At 41.0% G+C, this 24,434-nt stretch overlaps 3 protein-coding genes across 3 annotated transcripts; 2 read left to right on the forward strand and 1 right to left on the reverse strand.

Moving 5' to 3' along the window:
• Nucleotides 1–407: 407 nt before the first annotated feature.
• Nucleotides 408–3,472, forward strand: LOC134194907 (uncharacterized). The gene has a single exon (XM_062663889.1). The coding sequence runs from the start codon at nucleotides 663–665 to the stop codon at nucleotides 3,219–3,221; it is 2,559 nt and encodes an 852-aa protein (XP_062519873.1). The 5' UTR covers nucleotides 408–662; the 3' UTR covers nucleotides 3,222–3,472.
• A 1,420-nt stretch (nucleotides 3,473–4,892) lies between these two features.
• LOC134194980 (32 kDa beta-galactoside-binding lectin-like) lies at nucleotides 4,893–12,423 on the reverse strand. Its single transcript, XM_062663971.1, has 3 exons — nucleotides 11,978–12,423; nucleotides 10,300–10,359; nucleotides 4,893–5,170 (listed from the first exon to the last, which is right to left on the reverse strand). Exons 1-3 carry the CDS (start codon nucleotides 12,413–12,415, stop codon nucleotides 5,153–5,155), a joined length of 516 nt encoding a protein of 171 aa, XP_062519955.1. The 5' UTR covers nucleotides 12,416–12,423; the 3' UTR covers nucleotides 4,893–5,152.
• A 192-nt stretch (nucleotides 12,424–12,615) lies between these two features.
• LOC134194943 (galectin-4-like) lies at nucleotides 12,616–23,652 on the forward strand. The gene is made up of 3 exons (XM_062663931.1): nucleotides 12,616–13,063; nucleotides 18,244–18,303; nucleotides 23,226–23,652. The coding sequence occupies exons 1-3, from the start codon at nucleotides 12,626–12,628 to the stop codon at nucleotides 23,319–23,321; spliced, it is 594 nt and encodes a 197-aa protein (XP_062519915.1). The 5' UTR covers nucleotides 12,616–12,625; the 3' UTR covers nucleotides 23,322–23,652.
• Nucleotides 23,653–24,434: the final 782 nt, after the last annotated feature.

Below are 24,434 nucleotides of genomic sequence, written 5' to 3' on the forward strand. Positions count from 1 at the left end.
GATGTAAGAAATGCGATTGCTTAGAGAAAGATCACAGCTGCCGAGAACTGTGTGAAACCTGTCTGAAATCTCTAGTTGGTATGTCTAATCCAAAAATTTGCCACCTCGGGGCTGAGCACGATATTGGTGTACCACACAGATGTGATCAGCTTGGTCACGAATGTAAAGAGAACTGCTCAAAATTGCAAGCAAGGAACTGCTTGAAGAATTGCAACATTTCTTTTGAAACCGAGCACGATCGACATCTTTGCGGTGCTGGTAGCAATCACAAATGTTCAAATGTCTGCTCTGCGTGCGAAGACATCTGTGATCTCGAGTTTGAACACGATCTCACGTCAAGCCAGACGTTGCATAGGTGTGCTAAAGCACACTGTATAAAGCCTTGCCAAATGAGAGGCTGTGATCGCCAATGCGCGGAGGACCATTTACACTTTGTCGAAGTGCCCCAATCGCCTCATTTCTGTGGTAAAGAACACGTTTGTATTGGCCATTCTTGCTCCGTGAAAGAGGGACGTTGCCAAAAATCCAAGACAGTTCAAGCCCCATGCGCTATCCGCATTCCATCAAAACGTCATTTTCACGATGAATCCCATTTCTGTGGAAATGTTCATTACTGCAACCAGAAATGTCCTTGTGGGTGCGTTGAAGCGTGCGCAAAGAAAATGCAGTTTCCAGAAAATGCAATTTCAAAAATTCGTTTTGTGAAACATGTCGGATTTTGTAGTACAGAAAAACATACGTTTGCTGACTCACCAGTAACGGGACTCGATCAGATTCTGAATAAATTAGAAGTTTTAGTCAAGCAGAAAACGGCAGTCGGAGTTGAGGAAATCGCAAACGATGCGTCAGTAGCTGGTAGTACAGCAGCAATTACTAATGAGTATCGGCAAGAGTGGAGTGCAAAAGAGTCTGGAAAACACGAAATTTCAAGACAAAGTACACTTCGTTTGTGTGAAGTTGTTAAAGGACAAGTTGTGGTTACACGTCAGCTTCTAATTCCTTTAATTGCTGCTTTCAAGTCGATAAAGAATCGTGACAACGCATCAGAATCGCGTTGGGAACAAAAATTGGAAACCTGCATAAGCGGAGTCATCAAAGTGCGTATTGACAGTGTAAAGGAATGGATTCGTAACGAGCTCCCAAGAAATGAGTGCTTAAACTCATACATTGTTACGTCGTCGCTGAACAGATTCAAAGAACGCTGCAACATTGAGATATTCGACTGTCTTAAAGGGCAATGGAAGTTGTGTTCTCAAATCTGCTCCCAACGGGAAAAAGACTGTGAAAGATGTCAAAGAACTTGCCTAAAACTTGCAATTGAATGTGCTAGTAATGCCAAAAGTGTAGACTGTAACTGCCTTGAGGAAGATCATCGATGTAGAGAAGACTGCTCACAATGCCTAATAGCGTTTGGTTTGCAAAAGGAAAGGATTAAATCGTTGAAGACCCGCTGCCGCCTTGGGGCAAGGCACAAAGACAAGCAACACTATTGCTACAGAACAGAGCATCCATGCCCAGAGAGGTGCATAAAGTCTATGGCACGATGTTGCCTCGGAAATTGCGCATTCAGAATCGAAAATCATCCAAAATTTCATCTGTGTAGCTTAGGTGCTAATCACAAATGCACAAAGCTTTGTTCAGCGGTGGAATGCAACAATCAGTGTGACATGGAATTCGAGCACCACCTAAAGCAAACGCACGACTTACACTTTTGTGGAGAACGACAGTGCGCTCAAAAGTGCAGCCTTTCTGGGTGTTCTCGTCGCTGTGCGAGTAAAGATCATTTCCATGGCCTAGATAGACGTCACAAGCACAAGCATCGATGTGATAAGCAACGGCACTACTGCTATGAGACTTGCAGTGTTCCAGGTGGACGGTGTTTCGGTCGGGTTGAGGGGCTTAGGAATCCTTGCGTCGTAACCATTGACGATAGCGGTATATCACATCAAGGACCCCACCATTGCGGTCAAACTCACTTTTGTAGCAATCGCTGTCCTTGTTGTGGTGCATTTTGTAGCAAGCCTTTAGTCCCTGTCAACCATAAGTTAGGCTATATTGATCGGTTCACAAAACACAAAAGCATCTGCAACACCGACGCTCATCAAACGGCCAAAAGACTGGCCATTGTAAATTCATTGGGATACGATGAATCTTCTTGTGAAGGTGATTGGTGTGGCAACGTATGCGATCGTCTTGGGAGAGGCCATTGTCATTTAGTCGAATGTAGAAAAGGACAAATATGCACAGGGCATCACGTTACAAACTCAAAAGGTGTGCTGATAGATCTAGTTCGACATGACATGTTTTGGAAAGATTATGCTCACTTTAGTGATCCTTGCAAAGACAAAAGGAAGCAAATATTGTTTAGTTTGTGTCCGGCGTATTGCTCTTCAAAAGCAGAGAGGGAACTAAAACCAAATAGCGAAAGCTTCTGTAAAGGCCAACTTTGGCATCATGATTATTTAGACCCTGTAGGCAATTCTGGTCATGTTGTGGAAGGACACTACTTTGGATGTCGTCATTATAAACACATAATTGTGGTTGTTGACTGTTCTGAGTCTATGGCTCGATTGCCAATGAATTTGACTCCGGAAGTCATTCAAGCAGTAAATCAGACAAAATGTGGGCAAATGTCACCTAATCAACTGTATCAAACGCTTGCTAGCATGGGACCCACCCGTTTGAATACCGTAATATCGGTTTCAATAGACTTTCTAACAGAGCTAAAGCCATCATCGCAAGATTGTATCATCTCGTTTATATCATTTTCTGACACTGCAAGACTTGTCGTAAATAGTGTTGGAGTTGAAACTGCTTGCCAGCAGCTCACCACTTCCAATTGGACCCAAATGAACGAAGGAGGCACTCAATATCTTGCCGCTATTCGCCAATTAAATTTACTTATCAATTCTCATTCGTATCAATTTTCTATGGGACGACAATATCGTCATTATGAGCCCGCAGTATTTTTTCTGAGCGATGGAGAAACTGAAGAATTTGGCCTCGGTTATGAGGTTAGTCAGTTAGTGGCACAACATAAAGCTACCTTCAGTACTTGTCTGTTTGGAAGTGACAGCATTGAAGCTCAGCAGGTTTTGACCATTATGGCTGAAAGTGGTCGTGGAAAGTTTTACCAAGCTCCGACCGGCGCTGTCCTGAGAGCTAACCTTCACGATTTCAAAGCTTGCCTCTATAAGACGAAAGCCATCGGTGGATATTGATAGTATAGTGTGCACCAGTGATACTCTAGCTGCAAACTTTTCGTTATTATTAAATGTGCTTTCTAACGTCAGTGCTTCTCTATGTATTTAACAGTACTGACAGTTTATCGCTGGTATTTTAATTCTGTAGTTGGTTCAGTTGCTAGCAATTGTGGTAGGTGACTTCTTCTAGAGAGCTAGCAAGAGCGTGCAGATTTTGCATCCGCTCTTGTAGTCTAAATGACTCTACACTAAATTTCTGGTTTACGAAGCGGCAACCACAGCCTGCAGCCCCGACGGCACTCAAACAGCATGTCACGTAAGAAGAGTAATCATGCTTAGGAGCAAATAGACAAAATGCACGCGCACAAAAACGCACTACTTGCAATTTCAAATTTGCCCAACTGCATACATGCTACTTAAAGATATCAACGATGAGCTGCTCAAATAGGCTAAAATGTTACTGGTGAGGCATCAGTTAAACTTTGGGAGTGCAATGTAAAGCTGGTTTTAAAGAGAATTAGATACATGAGAGCATGATCTTGCGTTCTTTAGATGGCACTATGACGTATTTTTACTAAGTTTTAATTCGGGGAGGGTATGACTAGATAGGTGTGTGTGTGTGTGTGTGTGTGTGTGTGTGTGTGTGTGTGTGTGTGTGTGTGTGTGTGTGTGTGTGTGCGTGCGCGCGCGCAAAGTGCAGATTTTCACAATCGTATAGCTACACTGCCCGGTACAATCCATGGATTGCCTGTACAAACCTTGGATCGCCAACACAAACCATGCATACCTAACCTCAACCCATAACCCTAACACGTAAACCTAACCTTAAACAAGAAAATTTCAAGAGAGTGAGAGTGACATCGATGTGAATCATTGGACGCAAACACAGACGTAGAATTGCCATCACCCATTACGGACTCATTCAAGACTATTTGCTTATTATTATTTTTTACTTATTTATTTGTATTATTTTTGTTTACTCATTTGTTTGTTTATTTATTTTAGTTTGTTTAGCTGTTTATTTTTGTTCGGCTTTTATTTATTTCATTTTTGTGTATTTGTGTACACGAGTTTATAGCAACAGGTCTCATTTGGTGCAATTCCTAATGCTGACTTCATACAGGATAGAATCACTATTGACTAGAAAATGTTGATATCGACATCTGGTCAGGTAGCTCTCTTTGGAAACCAGAGGAAACTGTAAGAGCTCAAGCAGAGTGAAATTCCTGTAGGTATGAGAGTGCAGTGAGCTTTAGCCTCGAAATCCCAGACTAAGGAGCACGCTAAGTAATCTCTAATTATCCTAGGTACAGTACACAGTCGTGTGTACTTGCTATAGTGTTTACCCTTGTGTTCAATATACTTCTTGATAGTCTTATACCACGTTCACACTAGAGATTTCACAACCATGCCAGGCATTGTAGAAATTTAATGTAATAGTCAAAATTGGCATCAAACTGAGAGATTTAATCAAGTATTTTAGTACTGTGTTATAGTTTGGTGATCTTGAAGAAAAAGTTATTTGATCCGCTCATTCTAGAGCGAACGTGGTATAAGACAAATGGTACCTTGTCGCTTACCCAATTGTGACCACTTGTTTCATATACCACTGAGTGGCACAACCAGAATGAAACCAATTTTAATATGGACATGCACAGAGGTGAAAGGCCACTTACTGCTGTAGCTTCTGAAGTTTTGTAGTACATCATGCAATTGCATTCCTATGCATACTGTCTATTAGAACACAATATGTTATGGATAAGTGCCTCAGCTAGATGCTACAACGTACAGTCACCGAAAGCAGACAACACTTTCTAATCTTACAACGCAAAAAGTTATCACAACAACATTCTACCATATGCAAGCAGAGGTTACCACCTAAGTAAAAAAGAAGTAAGAAAACTAAATCAATTGACTGATGAGCGCTTGCCCCAGCTGAACAGCACGTATCATGAATCATGATCAGACTGAAAAAAACAGACATGTCATATAATCATCTTCCACTTGACCAATAACTTAACCATGCGATACCTACATAAGTAGCTACACTAAACAGACTGTAGTCCTCTACAAAATAATTTTAGACATTAAATTCTTCGCACAAGTTGCCTTCAACTGGCAGTAGTATACGCATATAAGAAACACTTTTCCAAATCTATACTGACTTCGCTACTACTTCCCAGGCCTGGGCTACTTTCCAATTCATACCGAATTTGGTCAGAATTCACTATAAACCTTGGTGCCTCTGTAGGTGTTCCAATTGCGTGCACTTCTGATTGCAAAGGTAGAAGTTCCTGAATGATGAACGTGTTCCTACTAATAAATATGTCTCAAACAATATCTTCCCTGTCTTCCAACTCAGACAACAACAAGGATATGGTAAGTCACTATTGAATCCCGATAACTTGGCAGACATCCTTATTGATAATTCACTTGATCTTTCTAAAGGTTCCGCCATCATAAAAAACTGGGCGAGAATATTTCTCTAGCTGATAATTAAACGGCACCTTCATGCTCCATGTTCGCAGTGCACCTTCTATTAGAAAGGAACAATTTCAAGTATTTCACTCTCTATAAAATCCCCTATATACACAATATACGATAAAAAGCATTATGTCTAATAGGATGCAGTTTCCTACACATAATTTGCCTAATAATGTCTCAGGCACAGAATGGAAATGTTCACCCAACATGCTATGATAGTGCAGAGAACGCCACAACAATAGGATGGTCAAGGTGCACGATTCAAAGACTGGAAAGGCCTCTTGGTAAATTCGTAATGAATTCGGTAAAATGTTTGAAAAGGTGGTCCAGAACCTGGTATTTGCAGTCAATTCACTGCACAATTAGAAGAGTGGTGCAGTTCTCGCATCGTATATATGGATATACCACTACTACTACTACTGACAGATCAACTTGCCACTGTTTAGCAGAACAAACCGTATTAATTAAGATGGCATGGAAACATGCACGAATGGACACATACATGCATGCATGAATGCACACATGCACACCTTAAGATAAGATTGGGCTCCTGTGGGTTACTCAGAAACACCCTTGGCCTGCGCTAGCAATCTCCTGGAGCTGAGACAGGGACTCGGAAGAGCACTGACTTGCAAAGACAACTGAGATGTAGGCACCCGAAGCCCCGTCAGGACATCAGCAGCTGATTGCAAAGTCACAGTTAGTAGCCAATCAAAGATCAGGTGTACTCATTTCTTTCCAGAGTCGAGAGCAACAATTTGTGAGTTTTTGCTAAAAAATTACGCCCCTGCTTACTCTGAACTTAACTTTGTGACCCAAACGGTCGAGAAGTTTATATTCACCAAATACAAGATACAGTTACAGATTCCACTTGGATGTTTACTCCACTTAGATGTTTATATTCACCAAATACAAGATACAGTTACAGATTTCACTTGGATGTTGGTGATAGTCTATATCCGGGACACCTTTGGGTCAAGTCCAGGTTGAGAATGGACCTAATTCCCTTAAGTAAGAAATTCAGAAATAATTGCTTCCTGTGACTCATATTATTTAATGATGAAGTTCAGTTTGCTCTTGCAGTGTGGAAAATAGTGAATTATTTTGCCTTGGACAGACTGAGCATTGGTAGGATATTCTTGTATGGTGTTACATGTTTAGTCAAGTGCCTCCCTTACTGCAGCCATTTTGCATGTAATTTTTGATAATCAACTTCAAAGGGAGAAATGGCGTTAAAGGTAGCTGAGGTTTTCTCTGGATAAAGCATGCTAGGAGGTACCCAAGTTCATGAAATTAACAGTTACACCATTGATGTGCTAAGAGACAATGTTTAATTACACTACCATATACAGTATGCGTATGGATGGATGTTTTGTCCAACAAGTCCCAACGCTGGTGCAGTATTTGGTTGGATACACAACACATTTGGTGGGACATTGTCCTATGTCGTACCATTATTTTCCACACTGCTCTTGGACGGTTGGGGTGTCTGGTGTACCATGGGACAGCCCCTGGATCCGCCACTGGTTGTAGATATGCATGTATTGATACCATATTGCCATGTATAAAGCCATGCTATTTATGTATAAGCCAAACTGAAATTCAGGCTCATATTTAAGACAAGCTTATATTCAGGACAAGCTTATATGTCATTTGAACATGTTAGAGTATAGATATGACAATCATATACCACTTGAAAACAAGATTCGTTAATATATATAAACATAACTACTATGAGATGCCAGTTCCAAGAACGTGAACTACTCCTTCCTCAACATTGTCGGTGCCATTGAATGTTACATGCACATGTTGACTCCTGCACATGCGTACGTGACTGCGCCCTGCACGCACTGAGCGTCTTGAATAAAAGTTCGGTTTCGACACGCGACCGACTTGTACTCATCACAAAGCCTTTGGTTTGCGGCTTTGATTCAAGGTCGGCTTTTACACACAAAAGAGGGGTATGTAGTGTGTGGATAAGTACAGAAGTATAAGTTAATGAAATGATAATAAGTAGAGTGTCCACAAGCATCGAGAAGTCTAGCCCCCATTTGTACTAGAGGTCACACTACGCTCCTGCACATGCACACACACATGCACGCGCGTGCGCACGCGTGCACACACACACACACACACACACACACACACACACACACATGGTAGCAATGCCCAACTGGTACCGGCTAATCACACTGATAGAAAGACTACATATTTTGACTGTAAACTATTTACGTAAATGCGACAAAATGAAAGTTCTAGAAAAGGGAAGGGTCCAATGGTAACTAAAATATGAATAGAGAAGCACTACAGTGCTAAACCCTCATCGAGTGTACATGCACACCACATGCTAAGATATCTGTACATTGTTAGATAAGGCATTGGAGGATCAGGAGGTACAAACGCTCATGAATTTGACACCAGTTACGCCTACTTTATTTACACAGCTACCACCGTTTACCCGTAATCATTTAGGTCCACAGCTACATAGGCACAGGTTGTCGTAATGAGGTGACCCCAGAGTCGCCAGAGCCAAAACAAAATGTTAATGTGAGAAAACATGCATGTGCAAATGTAGATTAGGCGTCTCTGTTCATGCTGACTTTGGATACATTAACAAAAATGAAGAGACACACTAGTGTACTTACAGGTCAGTCGCTTCGTCCAACAAACAGACGCGCTGTCATGAACAATGCATGGTCACCTTCGCAAATTTCTGTGAAGCGCCAAATTTCTGTTGAAGGCAACACTAGTGATTTTGCAACAACACCGCAGCTGCTCAGCCACGCACACTGAAAATTCAAGCTGTCAGACTGCAGAACTGCTACGCAGAAACATTGAAACAAGCAAAATGTTGCAAGTCAGGTACAGCTACACGTACTGCATGGTGCCTGAATCAGCACCTTCACTCTCTAAAAAATGCCTGGTTGTTGGTGGGAAAACATGCACCTACAAATGTAGACTAGGCGTTGTTTCTGTGCGCTAAACCTGTAAAGCAAACGAATAAACACCATGTACAGGACGAACGCCCGATGGCTGAATTCTCATAGCACAGCTGCCAAACAAAGAGAAGTGGAGCCTTATGATGACATCACGTTCATCTATTGGTCGGTAATGACATTACTTCTCATCTATTGGTCAGAATAGCTTCATTTGCATCCGTGCTAACTGAGTATAAATACAGTCGTACGTACGGTTGCATGTCGGCCGACTACTATACCCTTAGCCTGGATATCTGGGCCACAGGTAATAAACACAACTAATATAATCAATGTGAACAACTGTCTAATTATACTTCTGTGGCTACAGTGCTACAACACCAACAAACAAAGGCGATGATGTAGGAGAATCAATGAGATCCTTTGCTTTTGGCCATCTAGCGTATTGTAGTATGATGTTTCTGCTCTCTGACAGAACTCCCAATATAATTCGAAGGCAATGAAGGACTCAAGATGGCAAACATAAGGCTCGAGGAGGACAGTGCACGCGAGACCATACAGCAAGGTTGGAAGGATCACACTGTTCGAAAGATGAACCTTGGTGCTAGTCTTGATCATACGTTGATATGACAAGATCCAAGAGAGTAACTGGAAGATATGTGAGGCTTTACAGATTCTGGAATTAATCTCTGTGTCCAATCCACAATAATTTATCACAAAATGCACACACCGACACACACACCGACACACACACACACACACACACACACACACACACACACACACACACACACACCATCCATCCATTCCATCCAGTTGCTGTTTGTGCTCCATGATTACCATGAGGGTACAGGAGATGCAAGCCAAAAACATTAAGTCTACACTGCTCAAGGTCTGTCTCGACAAAAACACTGGTAATTATAAAGACCGTGTTGTTTGACAAAACTGACATGGAATCCCTGAGGCAGTAGAATGACAATGTTGGTAACTAATCAAACCTGCCTTGTTAAACGCCTGAAATGAGCAGCCAAGGTGGTTATAGTGCAGACGATTAACAGTTTCTACGAGTCATCCACGCCGTTGTTCTCTGTCATCCCTGAGGCTCTTCTTTTGTCTTCTGCTTCTTTGTTGAAATGCTCTGCACTACGCTTGACGATGAAGCGCCAAGAGTTGACCTAATACTTGGGCAGCATTGTTCAAAATGATTGTGGATTGGACACAGAGATTAATTCCAAAATCTGTAAAGTCTCACATGCCTTCCAGTCACTTTCTTGGATCTTGCCATATCAACACAAGACCAGCACCAAGGTTCGCCTTTGAACAGTGTGATCCTTCCAACCTTGCTGTATGGTCTCGAGTGCACTGTCCTCCTTGAGCCTCATGTTTGTCGTCTTGAGTTCTTTCTGACTTGTTGCCTTCGAACAGAATTGGGATCTCGGTTAGGGAGCAGAAGTGTCACACTACACACACACACACACACACACACACACACACACACACACACACACACACACACACACACACAACCAAATAACTTAAATGCCCCACCTCTCTGTGCAATCAATTCCATATACAAATTACACCAAGCACTACATACATTATGCAAGTGCAAATTTCTCAAATAGAAACAACAACAACAAGAAACAACAACAGAAGAACAGTCATGACATTAATACCGTTGCTGAAATTGACATTCGAGAAGGAAAAGACAGCACTGTCTGCTTTTCAATGTATTTCTATAACATACGCACAAAAATACAAGTAACAAGCAGTAAGCACACTGTTATTATATAAATTAATGTTGATTACATTAGTTCTTGTAATATAGCAATAGGCATGTACGCAACAGCGATTGAGAGTTTCAACAACATACAATCACGTATGTTTATATATAAATATAGGTACAGTATGTACGGTATAGTCGTGCCCCAGACTCACGTGAGGCTAGCAGTGTCCGGTTCCCGTATGACACTTTCAGCTGGTATGTATGCCCACAACAAACCTGACTACTACTGAGCGAAGACACAGTTGATGGCTGTGAAATCACCTTCACACGTACAAATTAGCTGCAAAATAAGCTAGGTATTGTACTGTGCACATTGTCAAACAAGCAGTCATGTGCTACAGCATATATTAGTTGGTCTGTTGCCAGTATCAAGTGCCACAAATCCTTATAAGACAGTGCGTCATGGCAGATAAATGTATAGTTAAGCTAAGGCAACAACAACTATGGATCATCAAATTTTACTAAAACTGGAAAAAGAGGTCAAACATAACACTAACTTACAGCAAGCTAGCCTAGGCTTAATTAATGTAGCCCTACACTAGAAAAAATTTAAAATATAGTTGCCTACTAGCCCAAGTACAAAGACTGCAGAATAGGGCCAGCAGGTTGAGCACACACCAGAAAATGTTCAAAATTTCGGATTCCACCAGAATCTCCAAAGCAATTACTTCTGGTTAGGGTATATAAATGATTAAATAATTTTTGTTTAATGTTACCTGATAAAATCAACATCTGTTTATTTGTAATTTCTGTATAAAAACAGTCATGTGTTTATAGTAGTACTGCAAACTTCTCCTACACCTAATTGGGCCACACCTTTTTGCTCAAGTTATGCAAAACCATATACAAGCAGCATGGCTAGGCAGGTTTACAGGTTGCCTGGAAATGCCCAAGAGGTGAGAACAATCTATAGCAAGCAACTCAACATCAGTCATTTGTAGCACCAACTTTCTGATATTTGCAGTAAAGTGTATGCTGAGGTAATAATGTTAGGACTTCACTTTCCCAAGTATGAGATAGCATTGATCATGTCTCTTCAACATGCAGCCATCAGTGTTGCAGAGGTAGTTACTAAGTACTGCATCCGATGCAGCTATCCCTCGACATTGTCAGGAACAAAAACAGAAACAATGCACCTGGTGAGCTTCCTGAAATCCAACCTCCTGCAATACCTCACGAACACTACAGTCGCAAGACATATGAAGAATTAAAAACTCAGTGGCCCAGCCTCCAAACATGGGTAGGCGGGTTACCCTAATCAGATAATTTTTTGGGTGTGGCCTCATAATTGTTTTTAAGCCAATAGATACTGTACTGTTGGTTATTGACATTAATTACAAATACCTGTTGATAATGTATTTGGAAACTCCAACTAACATTCTAAATGATGATTAATGATCGATGTGTAGCACCTCTGTATAATTATATCATTAATTAATTTCTAACTGTCTGCCTGCAAAACAAAACTTTGCAGATCACTAATATCATTGACAAAACACAGCATTATAGTATAGCCAAAAGTGTCACACAATTAGTTAATTGATTGATTGATTAATCAATTAGTATACCTCAACCTTGACAGAAGTCACAATAAATCCTGGCGCATTAACTTCTTCCGTGGTATCGTGCAATTTTATAAACCGTACAAATAAGTAGTTGTTAGGCAGTTTTTGTTTGTAAGCGTAAACAAATTTCCGGTCGACGATAAATTCGAAATTGTTCTCAGTCACAAAGACACACAGCTCAAAATCAGAATCCTTCTTGAATGGAAATGTTTTCAATGTTTCTTCGCCGTCCCATTTTCCGTCTTTCATCGAGTTAAAGACGACTACTTGTTTGTCAAAACGAATACTGACGTGAAGAGGCCTCGTCGCGTCGCTTCTGCCGTCAAGAGTCAAATTAATGTTCAAACGTTGTGGTTTACTGCATACTTTTCCCTTGATAGAAATTACAGCTGGCGGAGTAAGACGGACAGGCTCTTCTAGAGGAAGACCAACAACGGCCATGTTGGAAGCGTGACGCGCTAGAGGAGTACAGAGGAGCGAGGCGAACGCCTGGCGAGCCTACAGTTCTCCAAATACATTTGTTCTACTTACATGTTGGTATTCCATGTGTATTTTAATTAGCGATTGCTTACATTTGAACACTTTCGTTTGCCTATTAAATAATTTTTGAACATTAAGTCTAGTCACGTGCAGATCTCGTGACAGTTTACCATGGCAGTGATAACGCTACCATTTGTAGAACCTCTCGTTGTTGAACCTCCAGCTGTAATTTCTATCGAGGGAAAAGTGCGCAGTAAACCCCACCGTCTCAATTTGAATCTAACTTCCAACGAGAAAAGCAATGCGACCAGACCTCTTCACATCAGCATTCGTTTCGACAAACAAGTGATCGTCTTTAACTCGATTAGAGACGGGAAATGGGACGTCGAGGAAACATTGAAAACATTTCCATTCAGGAGAGATTCTGAGTTTGAGCTGAGTGTGCTTGTCACTAAGAACATATACGAACTTAGCGTCGACGGGAAGTTTGTTTACGCTTACAAGCAACGACAACCTCACAACTTCTCGTCTGTGAAGTTTATAAATTTGCAAGACACCACGAATGATGACAGTGCACCAGGATTTATTGTTAAGTCGGTCAAGTTCGAGGTAAGCTGAATGTCATCCTTGCATGCATGGATATCTATCATCTAGGTAAGTACACCTAATCGTGAGACTGTCTTTTCACCACGCCCATAAACGTATATACGTTTATACTGTACGCGTATCCAAACGACCACATCTCCCCTACCATACTCAAAATTAGTCTCACGTAGCCAGACCCTCTCCACCGTCATACTTCTGGCAGTATGGTGGAGAGCTAGGACTCAAAATGCTTGGTCTTTTTCAGCCGAAATGGAAACTCTGCCTGGTCCTCTGATTCCGGTTTAGGTAGTTGGATACCTTGTTCTGCGGAGGGTAAAGGGCTTCTCCTTTTGCGTCACTCATAGCAGATTTTAGTTCGAAATAGCCAGAAACAGCCTACGTGTTGGCCTCGCTTTACGTTTTTGTGCGCTAAAGACTTCACCTCAAACTTCCAAACGTTACTTTTACTGCAGGTAGATACACCGGATACCCCAGATACAAGCAAGCAGAGCCGTCTAGAGAGTCTAGTAAAAAAATCTGCTATTTCTGCTAATGTTTCTGCATGAAAGTGACTGTCACAATGTCCCACGGTAGTCTTGTCGGGAGAAAGGACTGGCAATCGTGAGAATTGGGCACAATCGTGAGATCGTGAGTAAATCGTGAGTCTCACGACGAAATCGTGAGAGTTGAGGGGTCTGTAAGTATGTGTTACAAAAGTATACAGCCCTACTGGGACAACACTTGGCCATGCATCCTAGCTTGAACACATGCAGCTGTTTTACTACATATACCATGATAATACAGCCAAATTTGGTTTCAGAATTAAAACTGCAGATTTCCTTTGGCTCCAGGAAGCTGCAAGACTTAATTGATGCGAAAAATATTATGTACGAAATGTGTCATGCTCAACCAGATAATCTAATTCGTAAGGTCTCTGTAAACCCTGCCTCAGAGGTGCTTAGACCATCATGGCTGTCTAGACAGAAGACTCTGTCGACTTACTTTAATTGGATCTGATTGGATCCAAGAAGTACTCTTTTCTGTAAGTGCTGCAGGTTGCGATGACCTAGAATGATGCCTAACAAGGAAATAATAATGATAATTGCAGGTGGCTGCATGGCATACCGTTTTTCTTGTTGTTCTGACTTTGGCTGACACTGGGCCGGCTGAAAGGGCATCAGTACCCCTGATGCCAAGTATCAAGGAAGGTGGGGTTTTCTTTGGCCCCAGTTCCCGAATGCCTCTCCATTCTATGCCCACTCATGGCTCGATCCACATGAGAAGACCACCTGCAGCCTTACATGCTACATGTGGTACCTTTCAAGTTCAGTAGATCACCTTAGACTTAAGCTATACAATCTTTTAACTGACAATACAGGGGTGTTGAAGCAGTTCAAATTCGGGGGGGGGGGGGAAAGGGGAAGAATCGTTGGTGACATTTCGGTGACATTTCAAACTGTCTTTCAACAGTTAAATTGTTTAAGACTACTGTTGGTGGTGTTATGGGCTGGTAAATATTGGGGCTGGAGCCCCATCAGCCGTTACGTTTCTACATCTATGCAATACTCAAGTCGGACTGTCCTGATTCAGTTTAGAGCAATGTGTGCATGTGCTCCTCTATGAGCTTAATTTCAATACTATAATTTAATTAGCAGGCTTGTCTTAGGCGGGGTTCATAATATGTGATGGACAGCAGTTGGTTTCGTTTTGTAACGTTTGTAGTCAGATTTGTTTTTCAAACGTTGATGCAGAGTGATTCATGATTTGTATCCTACTCAGCTCACTCTACGTACATGACTTTTATTTTCTTGATGGGAAAAGGAAAGTCTGTTGTTGTTTGTGTGTACTGTGGTGCTCCGAAGAAGCAAGAAGGAAAAGAAGCGTAGAGATGTTCGTCATTGTCTTGAGAGATTATACGGGATACTCACATGAAGTGATTGGAATATTAGCTCTTTGCTCTGATTTGTCAGCTATTCAATTTCATTTTTACTCAGCCGGAGATGATGTTTCGTTTTGACGCTGGGATAGAACTGAATTCTATCCATGTGTCACCTGTTTGTCGCGGTCACCGTCACATCATGTAGCGTGAAGACATTCACACTATGCTGATGTCCTTTGATGTGGGCAGCCGCAATGCAACACGACGGAACAAACTACTCTTCATCGCATATTGTGAACCCGGCTTTAATTGTAGCCACTATTCTGACAACATTTCAGCTGGGGTGCATTCAATTGATTGTTCCAACCATTTGGAATGAAGTAAACTGATTATTCCAGAATGGAACCGAATGATTATTCCTGTATTTCTAGTATTCCTGTATTTCTAGTATTTGTGAATGGTTGGAATGGGCAAATCGAATGCACCCCTGATCTCTTTGTTTACAGATTGGGATTGGTTTGTTTGAGGATTGGAGCAGTTTTAAGGAAGTAATTGTTTTGTTTAGCAGACTATATACTTACATCTGTATGCTAGCTGCTTTAGTTAATTAATTCGAATAATTGATCATCAATTTCTTGCATTTATGTGTATTTTTCAAATAATGTTGAAAAGATGGCAGTAATTTTGTCGAGCATATAATTCGTTAGTGCACCAATGTTGAGATCTGGCATTTCGTCCTTGTATGTACTGTTATATATATTTATATATTCAATGTCATCATGTTGGTCAATTGAGTTATTAAATGTTGTCAAGCCATAATATTTAATTTATTAATTTATTATACCAAGAACCAAGTGGGATTCAGAGTTGTCTTTACAGCTAAAACTGGAAATCACAGTCGTATAGTGTGCTGCACACACTGACTAAAAGTGGAAAACCTTGAATATTGCATCAGAGCCAGATACCTGGAGTTTGAACGTTATTACAACATTTACCAAGAGCAATTTGATTGATCCTAGTATTTGCAGAATAAGATGATCTGTAAAGGGAGATTATAGCCAGAAGATTCATTTAGTTGTCTTCCTGTCTTTTCTGAAAACTCACAACTTTATCCACACATTTTAGCTCATGACTGGAAGAGCCAGGAAAGAGGTTTCCACTATACAGTTCTGTGGCAAACTTGTTATGCCACGAGGTGATGCAAATACGAACGTACTTTGGTTTCTCAACATCATGGGTTTTGTTGTGTGTTAAGTCAGCAATTTTGTGCGTCTGCTAATCAAGCATGCTGTATTTATATCTTACCTTGTCTTTCTAGTAATGAAGACTTTTGATTGACTCGACTGTCTGGCTATTTATACTTCACTTTGTGATATTTTTGGGTTTTAAACTTTTTATTAGAAGGTGTCATTGAAAACTCACCCGTCTAATTGTCAACTTCACTTTTTTGGTGTGTTATATTATTGATAGTAATTTAATCATGCAGGCAGAATTCTAATTAGCCTCAAACTGGAACCAGAGCGCACGAAGGGCACAAACTCTAGTCTCGACCAAAACGATACTAAAATGAATTTGGAAGTACTTATCAAAAAGCGATGCTAAATGGTAGTCTAACAGCCTAGGGTCGTTTTACATAGATCAATAATGAGATGGAAAGATATCATGCTTTTGCATTATGTAAAGATTTCATTTGTAAATGCCATGAGATCTCACGAACCAAAAAGAGACGTCTGCCATGTTTGCGGCGATATCTTGATGGACGACGTGAAGCAATGACTCTTTGATTCTTTGGCAGAACGATTGCTAGTCTAACCGCTCGACTAGCGAGACTATGTATACCGCTCGACTGATGGTCTACTGATGCTGTGCATGTCTTGCCACTGCAAGCTGGAAATGATCGAAGAACTGAAGCTGAAACTAGAACTAAGACGCATGCGTACACCAGAGTCTTCATTCATGGCTCTGGCATGCACTTAGCCGCCCAGGAGGATTTCACATGTGTAATTAGCATGTAGTTTACTTAGCATAACCAATTACTGCTAAACCAATCAGAATTTACAACCGACATTCTGGTTCTAAGACACCGATTGGTTTAGAAGACTTTCTGAAATCATTTTAGTACCACACTAGAGTTCGTGTGCTTCGCGCGCTTTCTGGTCTGGAAGTTTAAGGCTAGATTCTAATGCTTCTGAACATTTATGGGATGCATACATGCAAACATTTATTTGTTTGCATCTGTTTATATTGAGTGGCAGTAGTGTTGCACTATCAGTGTGCTTGATAGGTGTCTAGGAAGGAAGCTGTGCTTGAGATCCAATTTTTATATGTTACACTAGACATCCGAACCTTCAAATTCTGTTATCAGACACGTTGACAGACAAATATAGTGTAGCTGAAGATTTTCGGTCAGTTTGTAGTCACTTTACATTTTTTCAACCAAAGATGTGTTTTACATAAGGGAAGCAGGCATACATTAAGTGGTGGCCTACACTTGTCATGACAGAGTCTAATGGTGTATTATGACATTTTATAGAACAATCATACCAACTGCTTGATACTGCGTTTTGTTGCATGCCGGTATACGCCGAAGTTGATCAGGGTGCCAGTATACTCCTGGGTTTAGCAGATTACAGCAAAATTCGGGGTCAATACAAATGACTGCTTTAAAGAACACGCAATTTGTGGCAATGCTTTATGATTTTCTTTTATGTGCTAGACTATTGTGGCCTCCAACTCTTGTTTGATGCTTTTCCACAGCAGTCATGTCTCTCTCTTGCCTTTTGGAAGTGCCATCCGGCTCTGCCATCATGGATTACATGTGCGATGTTATATCTTTACTCGTAGTACAACCCATCGCGCCTGCACTTATCCACCCTATGCGTGCATGCTGGCTTAGTTTCCAGAATGGCCTCATGTAAGTGTTGGTAAACGTCACTTATACCGGCATGCAGCAAAATGCAGGGTAATAAGGCTGGCACTCTAACCAAGAGTCTATTACAGTTTTAGACATTGCTGATGAAGGTTGATAACTGCTTAGTGATAGGCATAGTATACCTAAGCTTATTTAGCAGATAGCTTCCATATCTGTAGCAGAGAGCTATTTTGCTATCTGCCACTTGTAGACACACCCATGGTAGTCATTGTTACCGTAGACCATACATACATACATACATACATACATACATACATACATTGCAATATGATGGCATGTCTATTGTTAAAGTTAATGGAAACTCTTGTGTTTGGTATACACATAATTGTTATTTCATAGTGTAGCTATAAATGTATACTTTGCGTAATTCTTGCTTTTACATTTTTACTACAGGCATACAGAGAAAAGCAGAAGCAGTGGTCTTATCCTTTGCAACGGTCTATTTCAGACACGGTATCATTATTATAATGGTTGCATGTTGTTATTGTTGTTGTGCTGTTGTGGTTGTTTGTGAAGGTTACACTATATATATAGGTACAAAAACATTATAAAGGTATTTTAGTAGGGATGGCTACACAAATCAGCAAAAAGCGAACAAATATGTGTTGTGGTTCAATACTGTACCAAATTGAGGGTGCCATGACTGATACTGTGTTACAATTTTCTGCAATGGTGAGTGAGTTAGTCATGACACCCTAAATTTGGTACAGTATTGAACCATCCACACTTGTTCGTTCGCTTTTTGCTGATTTGTGTAGCCATTCCTATTAAATTACATTTATAATGTTTTTGTATCTTGTTTATTCACTTTTTCATGAACTATACTAGATGCATACAGCTTACAGGGCACCTCAGAATGAACCTAAAACTACAAAGAATGGGCATTTCATCATTAGATGAGTGAAACCAGTGTGTTAGACATTGTTCCTAACATTTCCCAAATAATGTATGGTGGTGCACTTGATACTCACATGGGCGCTCTGCTATGCTGATAAATCTAATTACACAAGCCTTCGGATGTTACCATAAGAGAGTCGAAGTTACATCTTTTGAGAGCATATAAAGTGCACTTTTGTTAGTTTTATTCAGTTTTAAGTTTAGTGCCCTGGATAATTTTTAGCCGCTGAGTGCATTTTCCTAGCTAGATATAGGTCTACCATGCGCAGCAGAGAGACTAGTCGTGCTTCCTTCGTTGTCTTGTTTGGTACATCTGTAGACAAGTTTGTCAACTCCTCGGATGTCTTATCATTAACGTTTTGGGAATCTCTGAAAACAACAGAAGAGGCTGCAAGTAGCAGACGCGCCTGCCTGCTACTGCCAAATACTGGAGCACAAGCAGTGCTGCTTCCAAAATGGCGGAGGATGCATTGCACCACTCAGACAAAATAGTGATAGTCGTATAGTCAAACCAATTGCAAAACGAAGAAAAAGCTTCCGCCCATTTGCAACAAAGAAACGTAACCAGTTCAGTAGGAGAAAGCGTGCGGAATGAGAAAACCCGTCTAAAGAAAGTTAGTTAGTCAGACGAAATTGCGGTTTAGTACAAATATATTTAAAAATAAAACAAACGGTTTTAGAGGTTGAAACTTAGCACACATAGAGAAGAAAAGCTGGAGACTTCAGTAAGGCCATTGTTTCTTTGCAGTAGTGCATCTGAGCCAAGATAAAAAGGGGCATAAACGACCTTATGTATTGACACCCAACCATTTTAGATAGTGACTGCCATATAAGATGAAATATTGGTAGGGAGTCTATTTTGGCGGATTGGCGGAATTTCCAGTGACCGCCAATATAAAATGCGTCAATAATTTTGGCCACAGAGATATATGGGTATGACGTTATCTCACCCATGTTCATCAGGCATTGATAACGGCGATAACAATGGGAACAGCATAGGAATCATGTTGGTTCTGTTCTTCATGCTTACACAGCAATTCTTCATTGATAGTTGGATCCCAGAGACCAGGAAGCCACGGAAATGTGATGGGCCACAAAGGTGTCAAACTGTCCCGTGACGGCCACGTGTAAAGTGGGTGAAGACTAGGGTTGATGCCTACATCGATTATCCAACAGCAATGTCCAACTGCCGAAATAAAATCCGCCAATATGCATTTCTGTCAATTTCTTAGAAAATCACTAAAACAAACTTCCGCCAATAATTCATCTTATATGGTATGCGTCACTATCAATATATAGGGCGAACTGTCTGTTTGTCTGTTTGTAAGTGTGGCCACCTCCATCTCCACCACCCGGGGTCCGATCTTCGCCAAATTTGGCTGTAACTACCTTAAGCGCTTGCAGCCTTGACATATTTGTTCTGGTGCAGCTGTTGTGTGAAGTCAGAATGGATCCAGATGAGGACTCATTTGCATGGAGACTTCTTTATGGCAAGAATTATAGTTTCTAACATACTAGCTACGTATCAACAAGAGTGTATAACGTTCTCCTACAAGTTTTGACATGACCACCACAGCGAGAAGTTTCAAGTCATCAAACATGGTCACCATCTTGCAATGTTGTCACGTGACATTGAAACACAGTCATAGACTACATTCTTTATTTGTTAAATTCAAACATGTTCTTGCTATAACTTTATCATCTCATCATCTTTGAGATAGGCTGATTTATCAAATTATGGTTGTGTGTGTGTGTGTGTGTGTGTGTGTGTGTGTGTGTGTGTGTGTGTGTGTGTGTGTGTGTGTGTGTGTGTGTGTGTGTGTGTGTGTGTGTGTGTGTGTGTGACACTGTGTGTGTCAATTGGTTAGAGACCGCATTTGGAGAATGGAAACATCTGGAACCTTTGGGTCATGAATACAGGATGGGCACAGGTGTAGTTCCCTTAGGCAAGGAACCCACATGTAATTGCCTCTCTCAACTCAGGCGAATAAATGAGTACTTGGTCATTGACTGGGGCTGGACAAGACCGCTGGCTTGGCAGAACATCACATAAAACGGGTACGAGGTCTAGTCCCGAGTCAGTGCCCGTGGATGCTCTGGCTAAGGACTTAGGGGTACATCAGCACGGCCTAGAACTCTGAGGAGCATCGGAGGCCCAAAAAGATGCTGGGGTGCAATCTTTAGTACAGCACTGAAGTGCATATTCGTTTGTCCACTTGTATGCATGTGTGTGTGTGTGTGTGTGTGTGTGTGTGTGTGTGTGTGTGTGTGTGTGTGTGTGTGTGTGTGTGTGTGTGTGTGTGTGTGTGTGTGTGTGTGTGTGTGTGTGTGTGTGTGTGTGTATGTGTGTGTGTGTGTGTGTGTGTGTGTGTGTGTGTGTGTGTGTGTGTGTGTGTGTGTGTGTGTGTGTGTGTGTGTGTGTGTCCAAAAGATTTACGACAAATGAGGACGAGGAGTATGGCACACGCGGAGCATCACAAGGGAAGACAATTATGAGCGCAGGCTCAGGACATTGGCTTGATAGTGCTACCCAAACTACTTCTTTCCTGCACAATTGCAGGGGTCTTGCAAGCCTCAGTTTGCTTCTTATGCACAAAAAGTTGCGGCAAGAGTTTCATGGATTTATGGACGTTGGACTTCTTGCTGTTTTCTTTCCTGTATGAGGATAGCGTGACTTTATTACAGCAGTGATACAGGAGGAGGAGAAAGAGGAGGTGTGTGTGTGTGTGTTTGTGTGTGTGTGTGTGTGTGTGTGTGTGTGTGTGTGCATGTGTGTGTGTGTGTGTGTGTGTGTGTGTGTGTGTGTGTGTGTGTGTGTGTGTGTGTGTGTGTGTGTGTGTGTGTGTGTTTGTGTTGCCTGGTCTCAGCCACTTGGCAAGTCTGCAGGGAAAATGGCATATTCCCAGAGTTAGTCAAACACGTAAGTGTGGTTTTTCACAAGTATGCTTTAGACTAGTTTTCAACAGTATGGAAGGAACAAAGGTTGCAAAGTATTGGGAAGACGCTGTGTTAGTTCCAGTGCCCCAAAAAGGAGATTTGTGTGTGTGTGTGTGATAATTGGAGATCTTTTCATGAAAATATATTTGCAAATCTCAAAATAGACGGTGAAACAGTCTACAACAAGGGTTCACTATGGCTCCAATGCCTTTCAGCCTATTTTTCAATCTGGTTATGGAACATTGATGCTATTTGTGTAAAGATGATGGGGTTACAATTTTGTACGTATAATATGGATAGACATCTATTTGGCTTCAGATCTAATGTTTTCAGTAGGACTGTTAGGAACAGTTTCCTGATGACATTGGTATGGTAGCCGAATCACAAGATGATTTGCGCATTCTATAAAGACACTGTTTGACGAATGTAGCAAATGGGATCTAACTATCAGCATGGAAAATACGAAAATAATGATGGTGGGTTGTGGCAATGATTCTCAACAACAGCATTTATGTCAATTTGGCAAAATAAACTTGGAGATTGTCAACACATTCAAATATCTTGGCTCTGTAATACACTGTAATGGAAGGGACTAGAAGTGAAGAAGAAGTTGTGCTTAGTTAAATGTCTACGATGGTTAGGCCACACTAGCAGAATGGCTGAACCTTAGCCTCGCCCCGGATGCGCTGCCATCTCCACTACATTGATGACACAGTGTGGGTTGCAGCCCCAGATACGCTGCCATCTCCACTACATTGATCGTAGTGGAGATGGCAGCGCATTTGGGGCTGCAATCCACACTGCGTCTAGGGCTATGCTAGCTGAATCTAGGATGCACAAATGTATTCTCTTTGCTCGGTTACCAGCAAAGAGACCTTTTTGTGGTGAACCTATGCTGGAAAGATAGAATACAGAGACCTAAAGGAAATTAATATGCAAATAGATTGGTAGGAGATAGCATAAGATAGAAAGGCTCAGTATGACAGTTGTGCGGTAAATTTGAGTCAAAGAAGAAATTACAGATTACTAAACGAACAAGAGAAAAGGAAACAGAATAATTATTATGATACATCTAGACAACATGCTTATAGTTTGTTCATAATGTACAAGGATATTTAGAAGATCTGGGGCCTTCAAACGTCACAGATGTGACAGTTCCAGGAGAAGAGGAATTTTTCCCTAGCAGTAGCCTACACGCTTCTAATCATGTCAGTAATGATGAGACGGTATTGTCATGTATTTTGACAGCCGATTTCAAGGTTTTAGGTTCATGGTTTTAATGTTTCAAGATGTGTGTGTGTGTGTGTGTGTGTGTGTGTGTGTGTGTGTGTGTGTGTGTGTGTGTGTGTGTGTGTGTGTGTGTGTGTGTGTGTGTGTGTGTGTGTGTGTGTGTGTGTACATGCGAGTGCATGTGTAGACATTGTTTACGTAGCTAGAGAGCTACAGTTTGTCAACGGTAATCTTTGATTGTATCAAGTGGTCAATTTATTATTGGCAAGTAAAAGATGATTACTTTATATGAAATTTCTGTGTCGTTTCAGTCTGAACATGATCTGTCATTACCAACATTGTCTTCAGCTGGAGCAGGCGCCTACACATCAAGTGGTTCAGTCTTTCATACTTCACCTTCGACTTAAGTTAAGGTCGCAGGAAAAATTTCTTTCTAATGGTGGAAAGTAGTTGTGATTACTTTTGGCATACAAAGTGAGGAAGTGCTTGCTTTTCGTAGTGTTGCATGATTATTGATTGTCTCATTTTTTGTGTACGTAACTCAGAGGCTATGTGCACCTGAGATTTTTAGCAGTTGCATTAATTAAGTTTTACTACATTAGGCAATATTTTTTGCTAAGTGGGACATTTGATTGTTAAATAGGATGTTTGTTTCTCTTGTGGGAGAGCGCATAGCAATGCAAGTGAATGTTTTGTTATGACAACTAAAATGCTACAGCAGTTGGGTGCATAACTGTCGATTGATCCATGGTACTACCATAGTATGCATCCATACTAATATCGATATGGGTTTGAACAAAAATATATCTGTCTGTAGTGTTCCACTGAAGCAGAACTTGTATCATTATTGAAATAAGAAAGAAGTTTACTGCATCTGGTTGTCAACTAACAGCTAGTTTATCAAGTAGGAACCATTAGGCATAATCGTAAGCATATGCATAATCTTGGATGGTGCACCAATAACTAGACAGCACTCAGAGAGCACAAACCTCAGCCAAAACAGCTCATTTCTTCATAATGCTATAGTAGCAATCATTTCCATGGCGACTACATGCTTTTGAAAGCCTCATGTGTTTACCTTAGCATGTATACACACTGTTTAGATGATATCGTTTGTCTATCAATAATTGCAAAGTGAAATTGGAAGTCATCTCACTTTTCTCACCAAAAATTCTAAGCATAGAAAACCCCTCAAAAAGCAATCCTGATTTGGATTAATCTAAAAACTAATCAATTGTTCCTCTATAAAAGGTCTATCATCCTGTCAAATTACATCAAAATCGGTCTACATGTTTCTTGCCCACAAACCAATACAATGAAAGCAACCAACCAACAAACTATCAATGAAACCATACCGTATTACCGCACATAAAAGCGCATGCGCTACTATGTGAATTCATCTCAGGGTGCGCTTATATCTCGGGGTAGTAGCGCATGCGCCAATACCTCGAGGTAAGGTGCCATCTTTGCGCAATTGCTGTTGGGTTGCTTTCTGCTTGCATGGCATCCAGAAGAAAGTC

Source organism: Corticium candelabrum, chromosome 19 (assembly GCF_963422355.1).
Source record: "Corticium candelabrum chromosome 19, ooCorCand1.1, whole genome shotgun sequence".
NCBI lineage: Eukaryota > Metazoa > Porifera > Homoscleromorpha > Homosclerophorida > Plakinidae > Corticium > Corticium candelabrum.

Bases quoted from the DNA above. Each gene is read 5' to 3' on its own strand.
- LOC134194980 (XM_062663971.1), bottom strand. From the start codon at position 12,415: ATGGCCGTTGTTGGTCTTCCTCTAGAAGAGCCTGTCCGTCTTACTCCG. The intron at 10,360-11,977 runs GTATACTAATTG...CGTATGTTATAG, and splicing joins TGACTTCTGTCAAGGTTGAG to AAATACATTGAAAAGCAGAC.
- LOC134194943 (XM_062663931.1), top strand. From the start codon at position 12,626: ATGGCAGTGATAACGCTACCATTTGTAGAACCTCTCGTTGTTGAACCT. The intron at 13,064-18,243 runs GTAAGCTGAATG...TTTTTACTACAG, and splicing joins TTAAGTCGGTCAAGTTCGAG to GCATACAGAGAAAAGCAGAA. The intron at 18,304-23,225 runs GTATCATTATTA...GTGTCGTTTCAG, and splicing joins AACGGTCTATTTCAGACACG to TCTGAACATGATCTGTCATT.
- LOC134194907 (XM_062663889.1), top strand. From the start codon at position 663: ATGCAGTTTCCAGAAAATGCAATTTCAAAAATTCGTTTTGTGAAACAT.